The 19,683-nt window shown below is 44.9% G+C and overlaps 1 protein-coding gene across 1 annotated transcript; it reads left to right on the top strand.

The window, feature by feature from the left end:
- The first annotated feature begins 550 nt into the window (after positions 1 to 550).
- Positions 551 to 15,123, top strand: rem2 (RAS (RAD and GEM)-like GTP binding 2). Its single transcript, XM_038963377.1, has 4 exons — positions 551 to 860; positions 1,597 to 1,670; positions 11,783 to 11,960; positions 14,798 to 15,123. The coding sequence occupies exons 1-4, from the start codon at positions 551 to 553 to the stop codon at positions 15,121 to 15,123; spliced, it is 888 nt and encodes a 295-aa protein (XP_038819305.1).
- The last annotated feature ends 4,560 nt before the right edge of the window (positions 15,124 to 19,683 follow it).

The raw sequence follows: 19,683 nt of genomic DNA, 5'->3' as shown, positions 1-19,683 counted from the left end.
GTGTGTGTGTGTGTGTGTGTGTGTGTGTGTGTGTGTGTGTGTGTGACATGCAAGGATGGGAGGGAGGAGGGGTCATAGACATTCATGTTTTGACCTATTTTCTGCTAATGCATCCCAGAGTCCCGTCAGTCACTAAGCTGCACAGCAGGGTTTCCTACCGCTACACAGCTGATTCAAATAATTAAAGGTGGGTTATTTGAATCAGCTGTGAAGTCATAGGGGATGGCGTATGGGAAGTCCTGCTGTACAGTACCACCCCTTTTACATAGTATATTAACTCTCTCTCTGATCTCTCTCTGTCTCTTGCTTCATCTCTCTCCCTCTCACACACACACTCGCTCTTCCTCTCTCTCTCTCTCTCTCTATCTCCCAGTCCTTGTCTCTGTAGTAGAAGGCCTACTGTATCAACTATTTCTGTCACATGTAACACTTCCTCTCCTGTGTTAACATGCTCTCAGCTTCATTCGCATGAGGGTCATGTCCATTGGGTGCTTACTCACTACCTTTCCTGTCTTTTACTCATTACCATTCTTGTCTCTCTCAGTACAGTATGTTTCTCACCACCGCTCCCCCTCTGAGAAGAGGAAGCACACCTCTACCAATCAAGCACCAGCTGAGGCGGGAGGAGGCTGTATCAGAGGACCATGACTGGATACCAGGGATTGACGAACCGGCCACGCTGCCAATCAGTGACGCCCTTTGCCGGGATGAATCATTTAGTCAAGCGCCGGAGGGGTATCATGGGAGTGCTATAAGGATCGTACTACTTGGGCAGAATGGGGTTGGAAAATCAGCACTCTCTCTGGCCCTGGCTGGACTGTCAGACAGCTCACTGTCTGTGGACTCTGAAACAGCCTGTGGTAAAGTTATTCTGTGGTGTGGTGTGTGGTGTGTGGTGTGTGGTGTGTGGTGTGTGTGTGTGTGTGTGTGTGTGTGTGTGTGTGTGTGTGTGTGTGTGTCGTGCTTGCGCGTTGGAGTGTGTGTGCAGTGTGCACATTGTATCTACTTTATGTCAATTACCTAATGTCAGCTGCCACAAAAGAGCAACACCAATCTGAGTCGTGATATTGAAAGTTACTTTTCCCATTTGAGTGCACTCAAGGCTGAGCGATAACAAGACCAACCACCATTCGTCAGCACTGTGTGTCATTATGCTGTCTTGAAGGTCAGGGTAATGATAACACCAGTCTTGGGCCAAATACTCAATCAATCAATCAATGCACCAGAAAAGTGATGGGCACACTGCTCTGTAGGAGGTGCTGCCAGAGACATGTCATGAAGAGACAGTCCACACAGGATGTAGATCCTAGGCTGCTTGGAGAGTCGAGTTGTTTTCTAGTGTTTACCTCTTTCTGTAACCTCAATGTTTTTATGTGGGCCACCCTACTGTAGTCTACAATAACCTTGTTCCAGATCTGGGACAACTCCTCAGGCTGTCATTGTGTAATACCAGGTATGGGCCCAGGTTAACTGGACCAGTCAAAATGGGCTGAATGACTCCCTGTACTGTATATTCACCTCAAAGCATTTATGAGCTTGTGTTTTGAGTGTCACTATGTTGACGTGTGTGTTTGTGACGAGCATGTTTGTTTCCAGGAGAAGGCTACGAGCGCACGGTGTCAGTTGACGATGAGGAGAGTTCAGTCATCATTTATGACAACTGGAAACAGGTGAGCTATTTGTGGCACACTACACTGACTGACTTTCTATTCATGTGTATGTGTTGTACCACCTCTCCATACTGTCTTGTCTTGGTCGGTCTGTCTCTTTCTCTCCGAATGCAATTCACTTTGCCTGTATTCCTGTTCACGCTGCTGTATTTTAAATGGAAAAGTCGTTTTTTCGAGATCTTTCAAATGTCAGGAAGAGTGTGTGGGTGCGTGCGTAGGGTTGCAGAATTCCGGGAACTTTAAATGAAAATCCTTGGGCTTCCAGAAATGCTGGTTGGAGGGTACCGGATTTCCAATTTATTCCCTCTTTATTCTGGGAATTTATTGAAAGTTGAAAGAATTTTTCAACCCTACTTGTGTGTGTGTGGCAACCTTGAGGCAGTGGCAGACAGGTTTTTATATTATCAGTTTTTATTTAAAAAATGGTAACTTACAATTTTTTTTAAATTGCTTTCATTCCTGTGATTTGCTGCAGATATTTGTAGGGCGGTCATGCCAGTTCTCTTCATTACCTATTACAAACAGCATGAATGCGTGCAATCCTCTCTATAGGCACAATTTGAATGAGATGTTTTGTCGTATTCAGTGAATTTTAATGAGGCCAGAGGAGCACAGCTGCTCTAAGGCTCATCTGTGTTATGTGGTGTGTGTGTGTGTCACTGAGGATTTCATTATGATGAAGTACACTGTAATAGTTTAATATTAACCATGTAATGGCCTTCTGTGATGATGGTACAGTCAGTGCAGTGCTATGTATACAGCCACGTGACCTAGGGCTCAATTCAATCCGTATCGTGGAAGTTCCGCGCTATAGCACGATTGGAATTTTAAAGGTAATTTCCGATTGAGTCGTCATATGTAGCGTTTACCGTGAATGCAGACTCTGCGAACGCGGGAACATTGCCTTTACATTTCAATTGCGCTATAGCACTGAACTTCTGCGAATACGGATTGAATCGAGCCCCTAGTCTGTCTCTCTACCAGAAGTCCAGAGCCCTATGGTTTGAGGAGTTAGCTACGTAACTTTTGTCAACTCGGGATAGCAGGTCTAGCTCAGGGCTGACTCCATTTATCCTGAATGAAGTTGTCTGAGCCGAGAGTTGAGCGCCAATAAAATCAGATTCCGTCCCTCTCGCGAAGATTGCGCCATCTTCCCCTTCATTTGAGGAAGACGAGCGATTACATATTTTATTAATCACACGTTTTTAATTTTTTTTTAATAGTGTTGTTAAAATACCTATCACATTACACATGCAGTAAAGACAGAATGCATTTGAAACTTCATGCACAGTAAAACTTTTGTATGACTTAATACAACTATTGTATCGATGGGAAGAAAGGGAGGAAAAGGTGCATTGCTAAGCACACAAGACGGCATTAACCTTTTGACTGCAGTGGGCTAAATCAGGGTCACACAGAGTGATTCTTGGTAGTCTTAAAAAATCTACTTTGGAACAAAAGTATACGCCTCACTCACATGGTTATGGGCTTTAAAAAAAGAAACCTGTACCATGTCAGATCTAGAGTTTAAATATTACATTTTGAATCCCAATATGACACGTTATATACATCACAGAAGACTGGAATATGACAAAACTGTTTGACATAGAAACACTAGATTTGATTAACTATGCAATTATGAAAAGTAGTCATGACATTCCACCCATGAGGCCACTAGATGGCGCTTTTGGTCATTGACTGTAGGAAAGGGGTCTACCAATAAGTAATAAAATAAAGAAGGCCCTTAAAGCCTGTTTCACACACTAGCCTGCTGAATTTGCAAGATCATTGTTCTTTCATTTAGATTTTGGCACAAACTCAAATTTGGCACTGACTCGCCCATGGATTGAAGGTTCAGCATTGTCTCAATGAAGAGTTTGGCATTCAACTAGCCACGTGCGACATGCACACGCAGCTACAAGCGATAGGTGGATGAGCAATATCCACCATCGTAATATGGATGAAGCCTTAGCTGGAATGTGAAGCTAACTGAAGCTGACTACCTTTACAAAAACCCTCAGTAGATCTAGCTTGCATTGTAGGATACCCCTCAGGAGTCCTCCTTGGTTTACTGAGTCTGAATTATTTAAACCTAGCTCAGGGGAACTCCATTTAAAGGCATTTCTCAATATCTTTCACTTCTTTATAACTGTCTGATCTCCCTTTCTCCAGTACCTCTCTCTCTTTCTCCTCACTATCTCTTCCCAAGTTGACCTCTTTCCTACAGCTGTGTCGTCATCTCAAAATCCATCTCCCCCTCTCCTCTCACGCCCCCTTCTCTTTCGTGTTCTCCCTGTCATACTCAGAACTGACCCCTTTTTTGTTCAAGTTAACTCTTGCTGAAAGTCAATTACATTTGTTATTCTCTGCGTGCTAATGCAAGTGCTGGTATTAAGCCATGGCAACATAAGCAAGCCAGCCGGATTTGGAGCCGCTCCAGCCCAGCAGCAGCAGAGAGCGAGAGGGGACTGGACCAGCTCCCTCTCCCCCAACACACACTCATAGACACGTACGCACGCACGCACACACGCGCACTGTCACTCAAACACACCCACCCACACCCTCCTTTCCCTGCTTATGCTTGCCCCACGACAAGCTGCCCATCAAATCAAATGACCCTTGACACTGACAGGAGCAGTAGAGCAGTGTGTGTGTGCAGTGTGCAATGACCCCAGAGGATTTTGACTAGCTCCCGAGTCCCTAGCTAGTCCCCTATTCCATGGGTGCCCCACCCTCCCCAGGTTACCATGGTGACCAGTGGACTGAACAAATCCCCCCTCATGGGTCAAATCATGTAGAAGCATTGGGCTACAAAGCTTCTGGCTCCCCGGGGAAAACACTGGTTTTATTCTAGCTTCATGTACAGTACCTCTTCATAACCAAGCTAATTATAGTCAACAAATAGATAACTACTGTATATGGTTCCTTGATTCCCAGCTGATTCACACCAGCTGCTACTCAAGTTGCAGCTTCCATGTCAAAGCAACCGAGTCTCACACTAGGCAGCCCTCACAGCCACATCATCACAGAAGATTTTACTGCGTACACACACACAGCGGCTCTCCGAGTTTCTCTTCAGCTAGCCATGGGACTTGGAGTGCTGTTGACGTCAGGCAGAAGAAGGGCTTAAATAAGTCATCCAGCTTCCTAAAATAGCCAGTGCATGCTTGGCTGTGACCTGACCGGCCGAGGATTTCCTCTGTAGATGTTACATTTATTGTACCGTTGGTCGTTCTGTGTACACCACAGCCAATCAGCCACCATCTATCATGGTCAATGGGAGGAGCCAAGGTGTTTTGGATGGCTCTGGGTTGACTCTCTAGGACTTCCTCTCTCTAATAACAGGCTAGTTTCACCTGTATTCACCACCAGGCTTTCTCCCTGCTGGAGCTCTGAGCCAGCTGTGAGTGAATGGATCTCAGTGTGGAGCCATTAATTACTACACAAGTCAGCCTCTCAAAATACACTGTCTGTCTGCAGGAGGTGTCCATAATTATTTAATAACTATTAAATAGTTATACTAGAAAATCCTGGATGGAGTCTGAGGTCAGTTGTAGTAAGCCAGTATATACGCTACATTACCAAAAGTATGTGGACACCTGCTAGTTCAACATTTCATTCCAAAATCATGGGCATTAATATGGGGTTGGTCCCCCCCCTTTGCTGATATAACTGCCTCCACTCTTCTGGGAAGATTTTCCACTAAATGTTGGAACATTGCTGCGGGGACTTGCTTCCATTCAGCCACGAGCATTAGTGAGGTTGGGCACTGATGTTGGGCGATTTAGGCCTGGCTCGCAGTCGGCGTTCCAATTCATCCCAAAGGTGTTTGACGGGGTTCAGGTCAGAGCTCTGTGCAGGCCAGTCAAGTTCTTCCACACCGATCTCGACAAACCATTTCTGTTTGGACCTCGCTTTGTGCACGGGGGCATTGTCATACTGAAACAGGAAAGGAAGTTGGAAGCACAGAATCGTCTGCAATGTCGTTGTATGCTGTAGCGTTAAGATTTCCCTTCACTGGAACTAAGGGGCCTATCCCGAACCATGAAAAACATCCCCAGACCATTATTCCTCTTCCACCAAACTTTACAGTTGGCATTATGTATTGGGGCAGGTAGCATTCTACTGGCATCCTCCAAAACCAGATGGTGAAGCGTGATTCATCACTCCAGAGAACGCATCTCCACTACTCCAGCCGACACTTCGCATTGTGCATGGTGATCTTAGACTTGTGTGCGGCTGCTCGGCCATGGAAACCCATTTTATGAAGCTCCTGACAAACATTTATTGTGTTGACGATGCTTCCAGAGGCAGTTTGGAACTCGGTAGTGAGTGTTGCAACCGAGGCCATAAAATGTGTATGCGGTTCAGCACTCGGCGGTCCCGTTCTGTGAGCTTGTGTGGCCTACCTCTTCACGGCTGAGATGTTGTTGCTCCTAGCCGTTCCCACTTCACAATCACAGCACCTAAAGTTGACTGAGGCAGCTCTAGCAGTGCAGAAAACTGACTTGTTGGAAAGGTGGCAACCTATGACGGTGCCACGTTGAAAGTCACTGAGCTCTTCAGTAAGGCCAATGTTTGTCTATGGAGATTGCATGGCTGTGTGCTCGATTTTATACGTCTGTCAGCAATAGGTGTGGCTGAAATAGCCAAATCCACTAATTTGAAGGGGTGTCCACATACTTTTGTATATATAGTGTATTAGCCAGTTTGTACGGAGACGAGGATGTGTGTGGTTTTTAGATGGTGTGTTTATTTGTGGAGGGCTTTTTGGTGTGTAAAATTGTATTTTCTAGTAAGAATTTTGGGATGTGTTTTATGTCTATATTGAGAGGTCAGTGTACAGTGGTGTGTACAGGTATTTGTGTGGAGATATTTGTCTTTACAGTGATGTGTATATTTGTTAGACTGCACTGTTGTGTATTTATGTAGACAGGTCATTCTGTTGTTCTTTGTGTGTGTGTGTAGACTGGTTGTTGTGACCGGCTGTTGTGCATTTGTGTAGACTGGTCATTCTGCATTTGTTTTTGTTTGTGTAGAGAAGTCGGTCTGCATCGTTGTGTATATTTATCAGTCTCTTGTTGTGGGTATTTGTGTAGTGAAAGATCAGTCTATATCGTTGTGTATTTGTGAAGGGAGGCGGCAGTTCTGCGGTGTTGTGTGACGAGGTCAGTTTGTGGCGTTGTATATTTGTGTATGTAGAGCAGTCTTATGTGTGTCTGTATAGAGCGGTCGGTATCTATTGTTGTGTGTCTATGCTACGTGTGTGTGTGTACGGCCGGAGCTGGCCTCTATAATGTCAGCCCGGAGGGGTGTGGTGCCTCGACGCAGCCCCAAGAAACCAACTCAGCTCCACTAAAGAGTTACATCCAATTATCAGATTTTGAGATTTTGAGGAAGGTCTCTGGGCCAATCGATCTCCGCTCCTCTCTCTCTCCCGCTCCATTCATCTTTCTCTTGATCTATTTAATTCTGTCACTATTCTCTTGTGGTGCTGGACAATCTGGACCCTGGACTGATTCTTTTTTTCGTCTTCTTTAAAGAACGACTGAACTTTCTAATTTGGCCTTGTTTCCAAGCTTGGTCATTAAGAAATGCTAGCGGCCATAACTGAAGCCAGAGAGGAAGAGGCGAAGCGAGAGGGTTTACTCCGCCCAAAATCCTGTTGAGCAGATCATGAATTATTAAGCAAGTGAGGAGTTTTTATATGGGCGGCAATGAGAAAGTCGAATTTAGTCAGGCTTACGTCAGGCTTATTTGATCTAATAGAATTTTCGTAATGCTTAGGTTGTTACGAGGGTATTGACATAAGTGTGATGCACATGACATCCCGGCGACCTTGAGGAAAAAACACTTTATCAGAGTTGTCCCTGTTGAAATTCGAGAAGGTCTATCCATATTCATGAGGCTAGCATAGCATCTCACTCTCCGTTGAATACAGGCGGTTGATGTCAACACCCCCCTCATCAAATATTCAAAAAAGTATTCAAATAACGAGATGTGTCAACCAATCCAATGAGAGGAATAGGCGGGAGCTTGAGAAGCATCTAGTCATTATATCCAGTGTCACTGCTGAAGCCAAACGAGTGTTTGATGTGGGTGTTTCTTGGGTTTGTCGTTGCCATTAAATCACAACAAACAAGGACAGTAGTGAGTACAGTGAGGTAAGGTAATCCAAGATAGCTTTGTTATGGAGAGAAAAAAGTTTTGAAGTTGAGGACCTTTCCCCTCCTTACTATCTCGCCATCTCAAGATGGTCAGCTACATTTTAATCATTTAGCGGACGCTCTTATCCTGAGCAATTAGCATTAAGTGCCTTACTCAAGAGCACATCAACAGTATTTTGACCTAGTCGGCTCAGGGATTGAAGCCTTGAGTTACTGGCCCAACGCTCTTAACCGCTCATCTACCTGCCGCCCTAATTCAGTTCTATTTGTAGGCTAAAGCCTGCGCTGACTTGGTGTTTAGCCAAGCTGACAGCAGCTAGCTAGCATAGCTTGATGATAGCTGCAGGGTCAAAAGCTTCAAGTTCCTAAGCGTGCACATCACTGAGGACCTGAAATGGTCTCGCCACACCGACATTGTGGTGAAGAAGGTGCAACAGCGCCTCTACAACCTCAGGCGACTAAATAAATGAGTCATGGCCCCTAAGACCCTCTGCAGACGCACCATTGGGAGCATTCTGTCGGGCTGCATCACCCCCTAGTATGGCAACTAGTATTTTTGTTACACTGTTTATACACTCGCCGCATATGTAAACTCAGCAAAAAAGGAAATGTCCATTTTTCAGGGCCCTGTCTTTGAAAGATAATTCGTAAAAATCCAAATAACTTCACAGATCTTCATTGTAAAGGGTTTAAACACTGTTTCCCATGCTTGTTCAATGAACCATAACCAATTAATGAACATGCACCTGTGGAGTGGTCGTTAAGACACTAACAGCTTACAGACGGTAGGCAATTAAGGTCACAGTTATGAAAACTTAGGACACTAAAGAAGCCTTTCTACTGACTCTGAAAAACACCAAAAGAAATATGCTCAGGGTCCCTGCTAATCTGCGTGAACGTGCCTTAGGCATGCTGCAAGGAGGCATGAGGACTGCAGATGTGGCCAGGGCAATAAATTGCAATGTCCGTACTGTGAGACGCCTAAGACAGCGCTACAGGACGGACAGCTCAATGTCCTCAAAGTGGCAGACCACATGTAACACCTGCACAGGATCGGTACATCCGAACATCACATCTGCAGGACAGGTACAGGATGGCAACAACTGCCAGAGTTACACCAGGAACGCACAATCCCTCCATCGGTGCTCAGACTGTCTGCAATAGGCTGAGAGAAGTTGGACTGAGGGCTTGTAGGCCTGTTGTAAGGCAGGTCCTCATCAGACATCACCGGCAACAACGTCCCCTATGGGCACAAACCCACCATCGTTGGACCAGACAGGACTGGCAAAAAGTGCTCTTCAATGACGAGTCGCGGTTTTGTCTCACCAAGGGTGATGGTCGGATTCGCGTTTATCGTCGAAGGAATGAGCATTACACCGAGGCCTGTACTCTGGAGCGGGATCGATTTGGAGGTGGAGGGTGCATCATGGTCTGGGGCGGTATGTCACAGCATCATCAGACTGAGCTTGTCATTACAGGCAATTGCAACGCTGTGCGTTACAGGGAAGACATCCTCCTCCCTCATGTGGTACCCTTCCTGCAGGCTCATCCTGACATGACCAGCATGACAATGCCACCAGCCATACTGCTTGTTCTGTGTGTGATTTCCTGCAAGAATGGAATGTCAGTGTTCTGCCATGGCCAGCGAAGAGCCTGGATCTCAATCCCATTGAGCACGTTTGGGACCTGTTGGATCGAAGGGTGTGTGCTAGGGCCATTCCCCCCAGAAATGTTGGGGGAACTTGCAGGTGCTTTGGTGGAAGAGTGGGGTAAAATCTCACAGCAAGAACTGGCAAATCTGGTGCAGTCCATGAGGAGGAGAAACACTGCAGTACTTAATGCAGCTGGTGGCCAGACTGTTACTTTTGATTTTGACCCCCCCCCCCTTTGTTCAGGGACACATTATTCCATTTCTTTTAGTCACATGTCTGTGGAACTTTTTCAGTTTGTCTCAGTTGTTGAATCTTATGTTCATACAAATATTTACACATGTTAAGTTTGCTGAAAATAAACGCAGTTGACAGTGAGAGGAAGTTTCTTTATATACTGGATTCTTGACATAGCTCTCTCTAATATAACTACTGCTGTACATACCATTCTTAGTTTATCTTGTGTAAATCCCCCTGGTGTACATATGTATAGATTGCATTTTGATACTGCTGCTATTTGGATTTGTTAATTGGATTTGTTCCTGCCATTCTTGATTTCTTGCCTTTTTTTCTTTGTAATTTTCTTTACATTTTAATTGTTTGACATTTGACTGCATTGTTAGGAGCTAGTAACATAAGCATTTCACTGCACTACTTTAACACCTGCTAAACTGTGTACGGGACCAACACACTTTGATTTGTAAAGACATGTTACTGTGGAAACGGTATCAACTGCCAGTTAAATGCCCGGTCTTGAGTCAACGCAGCTGTCCTACAACACAATATGCTATAACTGGCTAGTTTGGTCTCGAGACTGACTTCATGACCAAAATGATCCTATATACACTTTGTAGTAAATGTTTACACACCAATAAATGTTTCTGACTCATCCATGCCACATAGACCATTTTCAAAAGGAAAAGTTGGTTTTTAGGTTTAGTTTCTCTTTAATCCCAGTCCCTGTTTGTGTTCCGGGAAAGGGTGTGTGTGTGTGTGTGTGTGTGTTTTAGATGTTATGAGGTGAGATTTCTGAACTGATTTCCAAGTTCAGGCTGTAAGCTGCTCTACTTTGAGCTCTGATAACTCATCTTGTTTTTCATAAAGAAGTGGCTTTAGGGCAAATAGATTTATAGTGCTACAGAGTTTATAGTTTAACACAGGACACAGGAGGAGAATACAGGCAATGACTCTGTCTGGGAGGCATTTATAAAGCGATTACATTATATTATACATGTCAGGTTGCTGTTGACGGCTTTTACTCAGGAGTTGAATAATATATGGTGACATACGCTAAGTGACAAGTTAACTGACTCTCACAAGCTCACCTAATGTTTATGGGTGTGTGCATGTGAGAGGGTAGTACACGTGTGTGTGTACTCGCACGTGTGTGTGAGGCGAAGGCTGTGTGCCCTGACAGATGGCCTGGGCATCAGCAGTGAAACAGAAGAGAGAGGAGCTGACTGACTAAAGGAGGACAAACAGTGTTGAGTTAGCAAGCATCCCTCTGATGGAAAGCCCTTTTACGTTGTCACAGTTACTCTGGAGTGCTCTCCGTCATGACGCCGCCAATCGATCTGCGACGTGGCCGTGTTTCTCTTCGCTGCTTACAAAGATTAGTGTCTGTCTCTCCCTCCACAAAGCCTGGTAGTTCTGCTCCCCCTCCTCGTCCCCTGCGCCCAGCCCAGAAGGTGACAGGTGGCCAGGCTCACTTCTGCGCCGCTAGCTCCCATCTCCTCCAGAGAGAGATGGAGTGGGTTCCGGAGACCATGGATTTCCTGCTGTGGGGGTGCAATCCTCTTTGGCTCGTGGGGAGCTGTGAATTTTTCAGGCGGAGACTCTCCAGAGGGCTGAAATTCATCTTCAGGGTCGTGTGGATGTAGGGCACACAGACAGAAACAGACACAGGCAGACATGGCTGGCTATGGTGGGTTAGGAGAGGGGGGAAGGCAGCTCCTCTCCTGTGTGCCTGAATGAATCTGAGAGGCCTTTCCTTCAGAGCCAAAGCATACTATAAAGGCCATGACTAGAGGGAGGGAGAGATTAATGGAAGCCCAGTGAAACAGTGTTTCAGTCGGAAGAGGACACTGCTAAAAGGGTCAGAAGCCAGTTCACAAGGGCAACGTGTTGTTTTGGATTTGGGACAAAGCCCCTGTCAGTCCACTCAGCAGAGTACAAAAATGCACACTGAAAAGTTTCTGTTTTGGAGATGAGGTTTTCATCCGACAGTGATGAAGTGTGTATCATTGTCATTAATGTCTCTCTCTCTCTGTGTGTGTGTGTGTTTTGGTGTTTGTAGGACCTGTCCACGCTGCAGTGTGAGGTGGTTGTCCTGGTGTTCTCTGTGACAGACAGGAGAAGTTTCCACCGCACCGCCCAGCTCCGCCTCATCCTCAGGGAGTCGCTGCCCCACACTCCCATCATCCTCGTGGGCAACAAGAGTGACCTCGTCCGCTCTCGGGAGATCAGCACAGAGGGTAGGGAGGACGCCCTCGTTATACTGTAAAACACACTCCATTGTCACTCGGGCGCCCAGAGTGTTTTATAATGTACCTCCTATCAATCTACTGGTCTCTCCTTTCCACCTTGAACCACCATTCTCATGTGATCTTGTACAATGCATAGAGATGCAGTATTGCATAAAAATGAATGAACACGCCCCCCTCCCCCACCCTTTCCCAACCATTTTCATTTTAAAACCGGCAGTGCCTCGTAACACTCAGCACAACATGGCTCCCTCGCTTTCCTATGAATATTGGTTTCTGCTTTCTACCCTTTTCCTCTGTCTGTCTTTTGTCATGGCCCACCTAATCTGTGCCTCTGTATTATGCCATTTGTCACCTATAACTGTGTTTCCATTTGAGAGCCAGAGCCAGTTTATCTGTGATCACCAAAAATCAATAATGTGAGGAGCATTATGGGAAGATAAATGTTTTCCATTGCAATCTCCTTGTGGGAGAAAAATGGACCCATGTAATTGTTACCGAATGAAACCATAAGCACCAGTTTGGCTCGGTGATTCACTGCGAAATGGCTTCCAGTGGATTGAAAAGCACACATTCTCTAGGGCCAGGGAATTAGGTTGGCTACCTTTTCTTTTTTTTTTCTTTTTTTTTGTTTCTGCGAACCATTGTTCCATTCTGACATGATGCACAAAGTTGATTCTGGAACCACATGAATCTATTCTAGTGGAAATGCCTATGTCTATATCTCTGTAACCTCGTCCGTAATTAGAATGCAAAACTCATAGTCACATAGCCTACAGTAATCAACAGAAAATAGGACACCGACCCCCCCCCCCAGTTGTTGTTTGCCTTTTATTATTATTATCCCATCATACCTGTTCACAATTAAAGCAGTGACCTCTAACTACTTTTATAAACTGGGTGGTTCAAGCCCGAATGCTGATTGGCCCACAGCCATGGTATATCGGATCGTATACCATGGGTATATCGGATCGTATACCATGGGTATGACAAAACATTTGATTTTTACTGCTCTAATTACATTGGCAACCAGTTTATAATAGCAATAAGGCACCTCGGGCAACTCCGCATTGCGTTGTGCGTAAGAACAGCCCTTAGCCGTGGTATATTGGCGATATCGCACACCTCCTTGGGCCTTATTGCTCAAGTATACGTGTTTATGGACACGTAGCTCTCCCTCCTATCTCATCCCCTGCAGGGTTACTTCAGCTGTGTGCCTCGCCTCCTGTGCTGTGTTGTTTTTGGAGGCTTCCCCCACTTTATTTGGATGATCTCTCTAGCGCACAGGGCTATCACTATCTTAACGTGTGTGTGTGCATGCCTTTCACGTGTACCTCTGCACGCACGCACACACACACACACACAGACTCGCACTTAAAAGTACCAGCCGGCAACCACATTCTCACACCTCTCCCTACTCTCTAGGTGGTGTGGGTGACACTGCTTGTGCTGTGTGGAAAGCTGTGATAAGGGGGATGAACCGGGAGAAGAAATGCCTGGGATGTCCATGCTACAAGGGCTGGTGCAGGAGTATGTGAATAAAAGTGATTGAGTGGGGATGGTTGTGTGTGTTTTGTGTGGGTGTGAGACCTATTGTTTTGGGTAAAATCTTTTTTTACATTTCAGTATAGGTTGTCTAGCCCACCATAAGACATGGAAGGGTGTCTGTGTTGTGCATGAACTCATGCTCAGTCATGGGTTCAGCATGCAGTCAGCGAGATCGACAGAGATAAATAGAGAGAGAGAGAGGGGGGAAAGGAGAGAGGAGGGTTGTTCTTAGGATACTGCTCCTTACCCATGTACTCCGCATATTCCCCATCTGAGAGAACAGCAATAGTAAAAATGCTACATCTCTCTTACCCTTGCATTCTGACAGGCCTTTGGTATCCATCTATCTTTGGTATTCTGAGTCCTGATTCCCTGGCTGATATTTAAGCATGAGTAAGGAAGTGAACTTGCCTGGCTGGTGGACAACTCATCATTCATATTCTGCTTGCGGTTGAGATTGGTGTCGGTCGTAATTCCATCAATACATTTTATGGTGACATTTCTTTCTCTCTCCTCTCACAGTACACAGTATGTTATTCATTCATTTTCCAAGTGAGGGTGAAGCCGTACCGTCTTTGATTACACAATGTTATTGATTGATATCTGATCGAGCTGCTCTTTGCATGTCGTCGTTGACTGATGACAACCTCGTCTCCAAAACAGAACATTTCCAGGAAATGTAACCTCAGAAGCTATTTTAAATACATGTTATTGGTCAGTAAATGTCAAACAAAAAAAAGAAAATTGGCAAAAAAAATGACGAGGTTGTCATCATACTGTGTGCCGTTTAGTCTATTCTCTTCCTCCTTCTTTGAGTGCAGGGACAATCTTTTTCTCTCGCGCTCCCCCCCCCCCCCCCTCTCCCGCTTTGTCCCTGCACCTCTCTCCCCCGCTCTCGCTCACCTTACCTTGTCGCATCCCTGCTCTGGGAGTCTGCTGTTGGAGTGCTGTGAGGGACACAGAAGCCCTGCTGAGTCATAGAGAACAGTGGCCAACCCTCACATCTCCTCCTCCACGCCAGCCAGCCACTGCCACTGCTACACTATGTTCTCATGTTGCTCTCATCTCATTGTGGCTTATCCCTGCCTCAGCTCAGCTCCAATTCAATGTTATTTTCATTTCACTCTTATCAGGTTGAGACTCCATTCAATCAGTTATATGTAGTAGATATTAGGATAAGCACAGCTGATCTGATCAGATTTGTTCCTTTCCACTAAACATGACTTATCATGGTATCTCTATTCTCTACATCCCCACCCCTCTATCTCTCCCTGTTCCAGAGGCCCACTCCAGTGCCATGATGTATGAATGCCAGTATCTGGAGCTGTCTGCCTCCCTGGACCATGGTACCACCGAGCTGCTGGAGGGAGCGGTGAGGGCTGCCAGGGGCGACTGCGTTGGGCCGGGCTGGACGGAGGGGGACCCTGGGGCGGGGCGCAGGGAGAGTCTGACCAGCAAGGCCAAGCGCTTCCTGGCTGGCCTGGTGCCGCGGTCCTACGGCCGAGGAGACCGGGACAGGGGTCAGTACAGAGAGATGAGCAGACACCGGGGCAGCAAGATCCTCCGACAGAAATCACGCTCCTGCCATGACCTCAGTGCAATGTGACACATCAGACGGACGGACCGAGATAGAGAGAGGAGGTGTGTGAAAAGGGAAGGGGAAAAAATTGGAGGAAAACAGAGGATGGGAGATGAGTTATGGAGGGAAAAACTGGGACGGGGGATGGTGAGAAGTGTAGCAATGGAGAGGGAGGGGCTGTTAGAAATGAAGCTGTACCTTAGGGAGCGAGAGTGCGAGAGGTGAAGTCATTAGAATAGCAGGATGAGATGAATACTAGTCGACTCATTATGCAATGTAGAGGGGGAAAAAACAGTCACATTGGAGATAGAATCAAGAAAAAGGGGATTGGAAAATGATTGTGCAAGCAGGAAAATAATGAGTGTCAAATAAACACACACACACGAGGCACGCACTGTCTAATTATGTAGAGACTGATAGAGATCTAACGTAGACCTAGGGCTGTATTCAATCTGGATCGCTGGAGCGTTTCAGATTGCGCGCTACAAAATGTATTGGTCATTTCCGATTGAGCCGACAGATGCAGCGTTTACCGTGAATGCAGCCTCCGCTAACGCGATACGGATTGAATAGAGCCGACTTATATAGTCCCTGTTTTAAAAGCATGCTGTTACACAGTGAATAGAGTTGCAGAGAGAGAGGACTTGCCCCCGTAGGCTCATATAATAATAATAACAATGTCTTGTATTCCCATATTGGCCGGTAGCTACAGTATACTGACCCCCCCCCCCCCCCCCCCCCCGTGATTTCCAATGCAAGGCCCTTTATAAAAGCCTCATCCATACACTTTTTATACTGTGGGTTCAGAACAGATTTCATGTCGCTGCATAATCCCTTTAAATCAGGTATAGATTTGGGATATTTTTTTTCTACAGCAACCCCACAGAGAAGAGAACTTGGTTGGAGCGGGTCATGTTACAGTAGCTATTCTGAAAGTAAATGTAGACTCAGGTCTTGCGGTTATATGAAATCTGGCCACCTATCCCACTACACTCACCTTTACACTGACTCCATGGTAAACATCCCTGCACTCAGTTATGATCCTATAATAGGGTCTGGAGTTTTTCCTCACCAGGAAAAACTCCAGGCCCTACCTATATATGCAGCTACTGCAGAGCCTAGCGATAAGTAAATAGCTCTAAATGAAAAGAAGCAATACTTGTAACTAGGGCCCAGAGTTTTTCCTGTTCACATGACTTGAAAACCTAACCAGGGAAAACTCTGGTCCCTATGTGTAGACACAGACTGGCAGAACCCACTCAACTAACTCCTGGCTGAGTCAGAGCATGTTGGGTTGCTACAGGAAGACCGACAAAGATGAGGGTTGAGGAGATGACGAGAAAGACTCAACTACCTGTGGCTGTTTCATGTTATATTGTTGTTTTACCTGCTGAAATTGTATACACACACTACATACATACAGGACATTTGCATATACGGATAACTACCAAAATAAAGGAAACACCAAGATAATAGTGTCTTAATAGGGCATTGGGCCACCACGAGCCGCCAGAACAGCGTAAATGCGCCTTGACATAGACTCTACAAGTGTCTGGAACTCTATTGGAGGGATGTCACATCATTCTTCTACGAGGAATTCCATAATTTGGTGTTTTGTTGATGGTGGTGGAAAACGCTGTATCACTGATCTTGGTAGCCAAAATAATGGTAGCCAAAATAATGGTCATGTATAAAAATGTGAATTTTTATACTAGCCCAATGTTGTAGTTGAGTCACTAAACCTGTGAGGTCGAGTCTTGAGTCCCTATGGCTGAATTCGAGTCCGAGTCACCAATGGTCGAGTTACGTCCAATTTATAATAGGTCTTATTATGCAAGTATTTCTAGTCACCACCAGATGGCAGTATATTGCCACTCCCTCGGAAACCCAACTAATTTACTATTCATCACTACCTCACAATTTCTACTCAATACCTGTGTTTCACTACTTATTTACTACATAAATGAATGGTATGTCAGGCTCTCAACTACTTTTTTTGTTATCGCCCACTGACATTTGTGTAGGTTTTTTTATTGCAGAGTGAACTGAAGGGAGACTGGCTATGGGATACAGGGCGGAATTTGAGAGGGTAGAGCAAGATGACAAATTCAAAGACGGCCTACGTTTCTATAGTCTAGGAGAGAGAGAGACAAAGAGCTGGACTGTTTTACTATTAAACTCAATACTATTGTTTTCAATTTGGTAAAGCAGACAGAGCTAAATAGTAGGCTGGTGGTTACAGGGAAGCAAGAGAGACACTTGCGCGATGTGTAGCTTATGATCGGAGCCAGAGCGGAGCCTGACTGCCCACAAACATCGCTTGCTCCCCCGCAGCTCACAAGCTGATGCCTCCCACTGCTAGAGAGCAGAATCCTCGCTGCTCTGCACACCTAGTGCCACTTATATTCTGCTTCTCATAGTAGCCTATCCAGTCCAAGTCAACAATGGCATCCTGGTCTCAGATAATTTTGTGTTATTCTATATGTAAATCTGAGACTCCCCATTTAATATGCTATGTTATGTTTCATATGGTATGTATTCATTTTTGGATGCCCGTCCAATTCATATGATATGTTACGAATTCCAATTTGTTGTGGCTAATGTTAGCTAGCTGGCTAATGTTAGCTAGCTGGCTAATGTTAGCTAGGCTATGAGTTAGGTTAAAGGGTAAGGGTTATAGGTTAAAGGGTTAAGGTTATGGGAAGGGTTAGTTAACATGCAAGTCGTTCAAGTTGCTAAAATGCTAAAGTTGTCCATGATGAGATTTGAACACACAATCTTTGAATTGCCAGACTTGCGTTATGCACCCACCCATCCACCCCGACCAATCACCGTCCTTTCATTTTTGCCTTAAGTAACCTTCTGTCTTATGTAACCATACCTAACATATCATACTAATTTGAGTGTCTCAAATTTATGTTTACTTTGTTACGTCTAGTCTATGAGACCAGGCTGCCAATGGTCGAGAAGTTGAGTCCAAGTCCGAGTCACCAATGGTCGAGTCCAAATTGAGTCATAAGTCATGAAAATCGGACTCGAGTACTACAACACTGACCCTAAGCATGATGGGGGATATTAATTGCATAATTAACTCAGGAACCACACCTGTGTGGAAGCACCTGATTTCAATATACTTTGTATCCCTCATTTACGTAAGAGTTTCCTTTTATTTTGGCAGTTACCTGTACATGAACTACCATAGAACAGAGCATTACTGTGGGGGCTGGCCACACAGGCAAACACAACAATAAGCGTTCTGGAAACGTTGCTTGGATGTCTTGTCAGCGTGTGGCAACTACATGGACATACATTAGCTACATATGCTCACTCATTTGTCACTGTCTGTTATTACACACACTTGTCTTTCGAAAGATAATAAAATCATTTTGTTTGACGTCATTGATGAGTGTTATATGTTCTTGTCTCATAGTGTTAAACTAACGCAGGGATGGGCAACTTTGATTGGGGTGGGGTCCACAAAAAAGATGAACTCATCTTGCGGAACTAAATGCATTATACCAGTAGCCAGACATAGTCTTTTAGGGGCCCTAAGCGAGATTTGGTTGGTTCCCCCCTATACCTCGCTGGCAAAACATTTTACTGGCCCCCGTCTTGAAGGCGGAGAGTTAATGTCTACACATTTGCCATGGGGCTTTGAGAAAATGTTGCATCTTTAAAGCAAGTTTTTTTCTTTTTTGTATTCTACACATTTTGCCATAGGGTGGAGATTATTTTTCTCTCAATTTATACAAAATTTCATGCTATTCTACTAATTTTGCCATGGGGCAGACAGAAGTATTAACATTTTACAGAAAATGTTCTGCAATTTTATAAATATTTACCATTTTATAACAAATTTTGTGAAATTCTACACATTTTGCCATAACTTATGCAACGTTTATATGATAACTGAGTGAGGGTGACTAACAAAATCAATGGGGTCAGGTCGTCAGGGCCCTGGTCGGTATTCGGAATATGATTACTACAAGTGTAGCTAGCTGGCTATACTAACTTACCAATGTAAATCATTTTTGCTGACATGGATATTTGAGTGACTGTCAGTGAAAAACTGACAATTGAAAAACCGCTGATCCACAACCAAATTTCAAAATTACACCTTGTGTATTCTACTGTTCTAACTCTCAACAGTAAGTTGAGACCCCGACTGAGCCGCCAGTTGCCCATCCCTGATCTAATGTTTAGTAATGGCTTTGTAAAATAAAGTCATCCTAAAAGCGTATTCTGTAAATATTATAAAAAGGCTATTGAGGGCAGGTATGTGCCCTAGGTACATTTTCTGCTGTGTCAGTTCTTCAAGCAAAAGTACAACCTCAGCACTTTGGGAGATAACTCCAATGTCAAAATGTTGTACTCCTCCAGAACTTTATTGGCCCATTAGTCTTCATCAAGGACAATTGTCTTGGCATTTGCCACTGTCCCATGGTGTACCAACACCTACAAAAGCAGTGGAGTGTCTCAGAATTGAACAGGGCTTTCTGCTTTACCCTTGTTTGTGGGCAAAAATAACATCATACATCATGTTCCCTTTCAGAGGGGAGTACACAGCCAAAGTCACAGACACAGATC

The sequence above is a fragment of the Salvelinus namaycush genome, chromosome 25 (genome assembly GCF_016432855.1).
Source record: "Salvelinus namaycush isolate Seneca chromosome 25, SaNama_1.0, whole genome shotgun sequence".
Classification (NCBI taxonomy): domain Eukaryota; kingdom Metazoa; phylum Chordata; class Actinopteri; order Salmoniformes; family Salmonidae; genus Salvelinus; species Salvelinus namaycush.
This window is presented reverse-complemented; position numbering and strand designations above follow the sequence as displayed.

Excerpts from the sequence above, each read along its gene's own strand:
- rem2 (XM_038963377.1), top strand. The coding sequence starts at position 551 with ATGTTTCTCACCACCGCTCCCCCTCTGAGAAGAGGAAGCACACCTCTA. Across the intron at positions 1,671-11,782 it reads TTTATGACAACTGGAAACAG|GACCTGTCCACGCTGCAGTG; the intron begins GTGAGCTATTTG and ends TGGTGTTTGTAG. Across the intron at positions 11,961-14,797 it reads TCGGGAGATCAGCACAGAGG|AGGCCCACTCCAGTGCCATG; the intron begins GTAGGGAGGACG and ends TCCCTGTTCCAG.